This window comes from Cariama cristata, unplaced genomic scaffold (assembly GCF_000690535.1).
Source record: "Cariama cristata isolate BGI_N322 unplaced genomic scaffold, ASM69053v1 scaffold29152, whole genome shotgun sequence".
In the NCBI taxonomy this organism is placed as follows: domain Eukaryota; kingdom Metazoa; phylum Chordata; class Aves; order Cariamiformes; family Cariamidae; genus Cariama; species Cariama cristata.
Window position 1 is genome coordinate 22,484 of NW_009602594.1, and position 9,519 is coordinate 32,002.

General features: G+C 39.4%; 1 protein-coding gene across 1 annotated transcript; it reads left to right on the forward strand.

The window, feature by feature from the left end:
• Nucleotides 1–3,377: 3,377 nt before the first annotated feature.
• LANCL3 (LanC lantibiotic synthetase component C-like 3 (bacterial)) lies at nt 3,378–8,269 on the forward strand (the record flags this gene model as incomplete). The annotated part of the gene is made up of 4 exons (XM_009694843.1): nt 3,378–3,501; nt 4,576–4,773; nt 6,761–6,968; nt 8,087–8,269. Coding segments are annotated over 4 exons (690 nt in total), but the record flags the coding sequence as incomplete, so codon positions are not given.
• Between the last annotated feature and the right edge of the window lie 1,250 nt (nt 8,270–9,519).

Here is a 9,519-nt window from a genome sequence, read left to right on the forward strand (position 1 = left end):
ACAGAAAATAAAGAACTCCACTGACCAATTGATACAAAAATTGCAGGGGAAACGTGGAATGCATATATTCCAAACTTTGAGCTAGTGAGGGGACTAAACTTCTAATGTGATCGGATAGGTTGTGGTGTCTTTAAAAGTACAAAAAGGGTTAGCTGAAATATTAAACGACCAGCAATATATCTCTTAGTGTCAGTAGTCTTTTGGCTAAGTACTGACATGATAAAGAATAATTTTACCTACTGTGTAGCCAGCTCATATTAAATGACGTTCCAGAAGTTATTCAGAAAATGTAGCTATCTCAAGCATGACATTTTTTTTTCTGGGTATCATATTCTCATATTTGCTTTATTCTTCATCAAAGCATCTGAGAGCTTTCACCAGAGGACGTGATATCAATATGTGATTTATCCTTTCAAAGCCTTTGGGATGATCAGTCCATTTCTTTGCCGTCCATAATTAAACATATTGCTTCAGTAATTCCCAGGGGCAAGGAGGCATTGTGACTATGCTGAAATAAAAATGAACTTTGTAGAACCATGGCTACACCGTCTGTGGTTATGATTAATGTATTCTATGATTGTTGTTTTGGTCATAAGGTTTTAGCTGTTTTATTAAAGATATTGTGAGGGGGCATACAGAGACTCGCCACAGATTTTATTGGCACGGTGAAAGAAATCTGAGGAGGTTTTAACACAGAATTGGTTGAAATAAAATGTAGCAAAGCAATGGCGATCTTAAATGTGATTTCTGATCATTCAGCCTTTGAAAGGCCACTAATAATGATGGTAAGTGAGAGTGTCTATTCCAGCCAACCATTTCCTAGAATAAGGAGCAAATACAAATCTTTCATATTTAAGTTTTTTGGAGAACAGAGGCAGCAGCCCTACAATGACTGTGGATTGAGGCACTTGGTAAGAGATATTTGGAGTCAGCACAAAAATATTTAGCTATTAGTTAGGACACATCTCCTACCTGCCTTAAGCATACAGGTCAGTCCGAGTGGCCAGAGAGAAGGATGCTTTCAAGATATACAGGTTATCTTCTTTTCCATTTTCTTTGGTGATGTGGAAGTGGGTCAGGATGGGTTGATTTCTATCATCCATTCTAATAATGATTTTAAATAATCATTTTTCATCTGGCTTTGCATGTGGGCTTTTTTGCGTTCTGAAAAAGATGTGATATTCATTAGCGTCTTTCATTATGTCCTGCTCATTGCAGGGGGGTTGGACTAGATGACCCTTAAAGGTCCCTTCCAACCCAAAGCATTCTATGATTATCCCAGCGAAAAGGGTATATACTATGTATACACTTAAGGAATCATAGTGCTTAAGTGTTTGACTTTTTCCGCTTACTTTATATTAAAAAATGATGAACAATGCATTTCTTGCTAGCTGATACTTCTTTATGCAGCATTGTGCAAGGCTGGATTTGGGTAGAAGTTTAAATCTATTTAAAATACACAATCAGCATTTTAAAATAGTCATTAATTCAATTTAAAAATTAAATGAGCTGAACATAAAAATAAGCTTAGCAAAACATGGTTTGTATTGAAAGCCAGTTGATTTATTAAGTAAAGGAACCATTACATACAAAAATGAATTGACTATGATTTTTCTAACCAGTGTGCCTTTGCCTTCCAGAATTACAACTAGAAGATCTTATCCTTTACATTTATTTTTAAAAGATTACCTTACTAATATCTTTTACAAAGTATAGAATTTGGAGAACTAGGTCCCAAACTGCAAGACAGTAAAATGAGAGCTCTGGAGAGAATGCAGTGTGTCTCACTATGTGTCTGCTCTCCTCATTTGCTTGGGATTTAAACCATTCCTTTAAATTCAGTGTAGCTAAAACAATTCCTTTAAAAATGACTGGAAATGAATGAAGTCTCCAGATGTTAATGGCTTATTTACTTCTAGTGCAGTAACATTAAAGAACACTAATCAAGATCAGGAGTAGGTTGTTCTCCAGGTTGTACAAGTATCATAGGCATTTGGAGCAGCTGTAATAAAATGCCTTGTTGTCAGGAAGCAAGGTAAGATAGACAAACAAGATTTTTCAGACCTTAGTTTTATGTCAAGATTTAAGTGGCATTAATTATCCATAGTATCTTTTATATGCCAAATAAGAGAATATAGTTTATAACAGATGCTACCTCCATACTTAATGCTAGCAGTATTTTTTAAACTTGAAGAAATAATTGTTAATCCTATGATAATAAAAATTATAGCAAAACCAAATGTGTTCAGAAACATTTTAAAGACATTATCTTGATATTCCAATTAGTCTTAGGATTTCTATTTATCTTGTCAAGGCTATGTCTACAGCCTTTTTTATGCCTCATTTTGCCTTTTTCCTTTCTCAGTTCTCTCTTCATAAGTTGAAATATATTTTTGCAATGCACAGCTGCCATACAGGCTTTCCCCTAAAGCCAAAACAGTGCTTCAACAAAATTCTGTAAATGACCTAGGTGTTGGTCAGTAATGTACAGATGTGGCTGACAGAGGAAATTGGTGGTGATTGCAGTGAACTGCATATGATTAGAGCTGTAATTAAAACCTGTAAAACTGATTCCTCACTGAATGCTTTAGGTCAGTCACTTGGAAAAGTTCATGTCTGGTGAAATACATGATTCGTCAATCTTATTTACTTTTGACACCACTAAGAGTAAGGCGTTAGTCGTGTCTTAGGGCTGCATTAAAGGCAGTGTTGACCCATTCGTGATGGTGAAGTCCCATAAACATAGCTAACCTGTCTTCATAGAAACCTGTCTTGCACTTAATTTTTCTTAGCATTTTGTTGAAATAAGAAGGTCCAATTCTTTTTCCAAGATATTTCTGAACCCACATATGTAGTGTTGATTTTCAGTAAAAGTTAGTACCCTCTTCCTTGCTTCCTCTTTTTTATCTTGTCTGCAGAAAAAGCTGTCTAGCTCGGTATGTCCCAATAAAGCCTGTAACGTTTACTTCTTCTCTGAGTCTGTTTTCCTTTGTCTTCTCCTAGTGCCTCTTCCTCCAGTCTGCAGGCTGTTGTTCGGCAGCTTGCCTGGTGCTTGTTGTCAGCTTCCATCAGACTGATGGGTCTGTGGGAAGGAAAGGCAGGAGCTCTTAGTGGGCTTCTTTTCACCTCGTCTGTGCAGCTAAAGATTTGGCATTCACTTTCCTGAGATGGGATGAAACTCTGTTTTTGAGAAACATTATGTATATTTACTCCTTTATGTCAGGAGCTCTTTAATAATGATGCACATTACAACATGCTCATAAGATTAAAGGCAGTACTTTGTCTTGTGCACCAACAAAAAAGGAGAGTCCTGAAAAATGTCTAAAAAATGAAATTATTATAATAGACTTGATGTTTGGTTTGATGTTTCTGTTTAGGTGCTGACCCCAGCACAAATAAAATCAATTTGCCTGGCCATACTAGAATCAGGAAAGCAGTACGCGGTGAAGAAGAGGAAACCATTCCCACTCATGTATTCCTACTATGGAACAGAGTATCTTGGTGAGTAAAACACACCAACCACTTTGAAAGTGTTGCTGTGTGAAGATGCTGAGCCAGTAGATGCTTCAGAAATAAAATACATAAAGCCTACAGTGTAGGATTTCTCCTGAGTTGGGGCCGTCCAACCTCTTAAAACTGCGAAGTAGGACAGGAGCTGGAGGGAGGGACTGATGCTGCCTGGTGCTGGGGAACACAGGAGATGCCTGTGCTGCACCAGGAGAGCAGCGGGCAGCGGCTTCGTTCCCTCTTCTCCTTTCTGCCCTGGTAAATCCGCCCTTGACGGCTGAAGGCAGTGAGAGGTTTGGTGCCCACGTCTGTGTGGAGGTCACCAGAGATGATATTTGTAAGCTGCTGTTGCCATGCAGGGACTCGCAGAGCAATTTTGGCCGTAGCGGTGCAACTCAAGCGTACGGTCAGCTCCTGCCCATCGCCAGCAGCTGAGTTGGCTCATCTGAAGCAGTGGTGACAAGTCATTGAGCAGGTCCCCAGTGAGGTCCTCGGAGCACAATTGCATGCTGCAGAAAGCATGAGGTTGGTTTGCAGATGTTAGTGAGTTCTCTGGCAGGGGAGCAGAGGGAGAAGTCACTGAGTGGTGCTGCTCCACAGACCCTGGCAAGTACAGACAATTCTTGCACTGAAATTTAGGTTTTAGCTGACTGATACTGTCAGTCAGCAACTGAGAATACCGTTTATGGTCCACTTTAAATTTGGGTTCAGCAAAGACTTCAGAATAATGGTCCAGATTCAGTAGTGTGGCAAGAAGAATAACATCCTGAAACAGTATTCAGTTTAGGTTTAGTTTAACTTCACACACTCAGTTTTAGTCATACCAGAGAGCAGAAAAAATTCATACGTAATTTTGCGTAGCTAGGGGAACTGGAAATGACAGAAGTAGTAACAAATCATAGTGTCATGCACCTAGAGAGCTTTTATTCCAAGTACTATTGAGGCATGCATAAGGAAGATGGAAGAGCCATGCACTTGACAAGGAAATCGGTCCCAAGGGAAAGTTGCCGTGAGATGGAGGTAGGACCTGAACCTACCCTCTAATTTTACTGTTTCTGTTCTTTACAGGTGCAGCACATGGGCTTTCGTCAATCCTTCAGATGTTGCTTTCCTACTATGAGTACCTGCAGCCAGCAGATCAGGAGCTTGTGTGGCAGAGTGTTGATTTTCTTATGGACCAAGAACAGAACAGCAACTGGCCTCCTGAGCTGGGAGAGACAATCGAGCGGGAGAATGAGCTTGTGCACTGGTGTCATGGAGCCCCAGGTTCTTTTCCCATTGATGCTACAAATAGCCAGATGCTGATCACATTGCTTTTCCACCTTAGGTGACTCCATGTAGAAGATAATCTCAGGTTAAATTTGACCGATCTTGATGTTTTATGAGATGCAGGCAAAGTATTTAGGCTTTTTCTTCCAGTTAAGAGTGTTTTATTTATTGCTGAAGCAGCTGGAATGATAGGTGTATTTTCTGCCTTAAAAGCCTAGGTGATCCCAGCTGAAAGAATTCTGGTGATCCCGAACTGTATGTTTTCTGCTCTTGCTCCCTTTTGTGACAAGACCTCAAAGAATGGGACAGCTGAGGCAAAAGACAGCATATGGCTGGACAGAGAAATAGTATGCGAAAGAACACAGATACAGACACATCTGTGAGTTTGGGGAAAGGCCTTCAGAACAGCTTTTTTCCCCCCTCATCAGAATCAAAGTTTAAGCAGCACTTGCTACATGGATAATGCATAAATTTGACCAAAGTGTTTTCATATGAAGGGGAGTTTGTACTAGCAAGAGGCATTTTTTTCTGAAAGTCACCCATATAAAACTGCTTTTTGGAGAAAAAGAGAATCAATCCTTAGTTTGGGTTCATGAGGTGAGGCTGATACCTGTCAGTTTGGAATCTAATCCTATACCGTAGCAATTTTGGCAAGTAATGCTGTATATTGAAATTGCTTTTTCAGCCCCAGGCAGAATTTTATTGCTAATTAGTCATGTTGGCTTGGTAACATGAAGCTAGAAGGTTACAGAAAAACTTACTTTTATTACAGGATGTCCGTGAGCATTGATGCATTGCTTTTAAAGGTGTTCTATTTAAATTACAAAAAGGACATTATAATTAACATGCCTTAAATGTGCTTTCTGCTGATGCATTATCTTCTTGTTGGTATGGTTAAGGAACAAGCTTCTTGCTCTCACACAGTAAGGAAGGGAAGTGAAAACAGCTTTTGCTTACCAACCTTTTTTATTTTTAAGAGGAAAAAATTACTTCTACAGCATGGCTGGCCTAGTGATGAAACCTGCAGGGAAGGTGCCCTCTTTGTTTCAGTATCTTGAGAGTGGCCTTTGACTGGGCTTTAACTGCAGTGAGACTCGACCAAAGTGACAAAATCCCAAAGGACATAAAGAAGTTACTTTAGGAGACATTTAGAGACATGCAAATTTATTAATTGCTGTTGTTCTTCCCCAGAAAATCCCATATCCCCATCACTGTTCTAGGGTAATAACACACATGTAGCTTACAAGAACATTTTTCAGCTACTTCAGTGTATATTATATTCAGACCACAAGTGAGCTATTCTAAACATTTCCTTTGGCACTTGATTTGGGTTTATATCATATGTATTCTTTTAAGGTTACCGTGAACTGAGCTGTACAGTGCTCTGTTGAAGAGTGTGATTAATTTATTTGAATCCCCTCTAAAAATAAGCCAAATAGCTTTTTTTTCCTTTAGCAGACGTTAGTATGCATAGCTGTTTATGACTAGAATAAAGCAGCATGGGCCCCAGTGAGAAAAAAAGGCAAGTTTCTTTTTCTCATTCAGTAAAAAATCGTATCTGTTGCCAGTGTAAGAAATTATCTTGTCCATCCTTGTGTTTCTGTCAGTGTAAACAGGTGACATGAACGTGGATTTGAAACCAATAGAAGGCAGTGCTAAAAGTTTACTGTTTCAAAGGCAAAAATGTGACTCCTGTTTTAAATTGATAAACGACTGGGAACGTTAGAGTAAACCCTGAAGTTCAATAATGCATTCGAAAGATAAAAGTGGTGTTGTCACAGGGAGTGGATCAGTACATCTTACCGTATGCTTTTTAGCATAGCAGATACTCTCCTCTCCGTATGTAGCATATAGATATGTAACGTTGACATGTGTAGAGCATGAGACTGCAGGTTTTTAGTGTATTAATCTTTATTTTCTCATGCGTTCTACGAAACCCTTGGCCTCCTTATTACAGAAGACAATCTCGCTGCTATTTTCCTAGGCATTGCATATCTGTTTGCCAAAGCTTACCTGGTTTCCAAGAAGCCTCAATATCTGGACACTTGTATCCGCTGTGGAGAGCTAACTTGGCAGAAAGGCCTGTTGAAGAAGGGACCTGGAATATGCCACGGAGTAGCTGGTAGCGCTTATGTGTTCCTGCTGCTGTATAGGCTCACTGGAAACTCCAAATACATATACAGGGCACAAAGGTTAGCATTCCTACCTTTCTGGATTTGGGGTAATACTGGAAAGTTTCAGGAACATTTGTAAAGCTGCTCAGAGTCTGTGATCACCATGCTGGGATGTATCCTGAGTGTTTAAGCCTCGGGTGCAATTCTGCCTGTGAGCTGTGGGGCAGGTGCACTCAGTGTGGAGCCCTGCAGTCCTGCTTCCAGGCTGGTTCTCCTGGGCTCCCTCCTTCCCTCCCTGCCCAGGAGCCTGTGCTCCTTCGGAAGGAACCGGGTTGGATGGGGAGGAACGACATGCATCCAGGTCTCATCCCGATGTGAGCTCAGAAACCAAGGGACCAACCCTCCTGGGTCCAGAAGCGGAGTGAAATGTCATTTGTTCTGATTTTCAGAGCATTTAACACTATCCCTTACTACTAGAAGTGGAAAATAAGTATAGGACCTACTTTGCTGTTATTTTACAGTTTTTAAATTTAGCATTCCCAGCTTTAGCCAGTTTGACATTGTGCTGTTGAGCTTAGATAGCGGGGTTAATTCCTTTTTGACCTGATGCGAGCAAGTATGGTCCACTGAAAATTCTGTCACAGTGCTGCAATTATCTTTAATTGTATTTCTGTAATTTACTGTACGTGTTTAAAAACATAGTATTCAATGTTTGTTACTATTTTCCTTATGGTATAGAATAATGAGGGGAAGTGGTATTGTAATTAGGGTGACTTATTTCCAGCCGTTTGCTTTGAAGTGAGAACATTTTATTTGGGTAGTTATTTCAGCATTACAGAATTCGTTGCATTGATGTGAAACATTGCTTGCATCCAAAAAAAGCTGAAATAACCAAGATAAAAGTTATTGAAAAATATTCATTTAATGATACATCTTACAGAAATCAGAAAAAGTTTATAGGTCTTAAACAAGCATAATGTACGTACAGATTGCAAAGTTTTGTCTCTTCTAGATCTAAGAGACATAAGTTTCATGTGGAAATTGGACAGTGTAAAATTTGCAGATAAGGTTAAATAATGAGCATTCTACTGTTTTTAATCATTGAATGCTATTAAAATGATGCTTTCAAACAACAAGTGAGTAGACATAGAGGGACATCGAATAATAACAAACTTTTCTTTTTTTTTCTCTCTTAGGTTTGCAGAGTTCTTATTTACAGAAGAATTTAAGGCTGGTTCCCGGGCATTAGAAAGTGTATATAGCCTGTATGAAGGTTTCTCAGGAACTGTGTGTTTCCTGACTGACTTGCTGCAACCCAACCAAGCTGAGTTTCCTCTCTTCAGTGTCTTTGTCTAGGAAGTAACATTCTCCAGGGCCACATGCTGGTGGCAGTGGGAGAGGGCACCTGCGGTTTCACTTATTTGTCAAGACAGGCTATTTACAAAACAAGCCAGTGGTACCACTAATGCTAGCCTTAACATAGCTGGAGTCATGTGAAAAAGATACACTGGGGCTTTGGGAGGGAAGCGTGTGGTCAAAAAAATCGGTCAGTGAAAAAAAGAATGGGGGAAGTGATTGAATCTAATGTGGTAGATATTTAGCTGTAATTAGAAGCAAAATCTGCTTATTCAAGTGAGAGAGAAAGGGGCTTTATCAAACTTTCAATTTGGTGATTACACAGGAGAAAAAAAAAGCAAGCTAGAATTACAGGGATATGCAAAGAAGAAACAGCGATGCATCCAGTAGGTTTTAAAAAGAGACCTGCAAAAACAAGTCTTCATGCAGCGATGCGCTTACTGGGGAGGGTGTCATAGACAGGTCACTACGCTGCACAAAGGCAAAATCTGGGATTTTGTACCTAAACCACATCTACTACTCCTAGTAACATGTATTAGAAATGCCTGTATCTTGGAGCTCTTTCATCTTCATATGCATATAATGGTAGTTATGTAGATAGGTATACATTCAGCCTGCAGTTTCACGGGTTCATTTCAGGTAGTGGGGGTTCATGTCTGTAAATGGGAGCTGAATTTGACCCTTCCTTTCAGAGCTCAGGCTGTGGCGAGGAGCTGGTCTCCTTACTGATTTAATGTAACTGTGCCACTTCTTGTCAATCCTTTCCCTGTCACAGGGAGGATGAGTGGAGCCACGGAGAAGACTTGGATCGAAAAGTTCTATAGCAAAGATACAGCAGGCAGATGTTTTCTTCACAGTACAATATTACTAGATAAGTATTGTTCAGTGATACAAAAGCTTCCTTTAAAAATTAATTACTTATAGCAGCATTTCTGAACAATTACATACGTATTTCAGAGAATGGAAAATCCATTTTCCTTGATGAATTGTTCCCTACGAACCCTGCAAACTGAATGCAAACCTTGGATGGCATACTGATCTTAAGAAAAACCTGATAACAAAACTCAAAATTGCTTCTTTTCCTAGTTAACAATATAATGTATAGGCCCAAATGATTTGTAGCTATAGAAATAAATGGGTTGCTCAACACTAGTTGCACTCGCACTTAAGGTTGCAATTATATGCTGTTTTATATGTATTATATACATTACATAGTACTTGAAAGCTAAAGAAAATGCTAACCTAGATTTGTACTAAAAAAACCTATAAAACC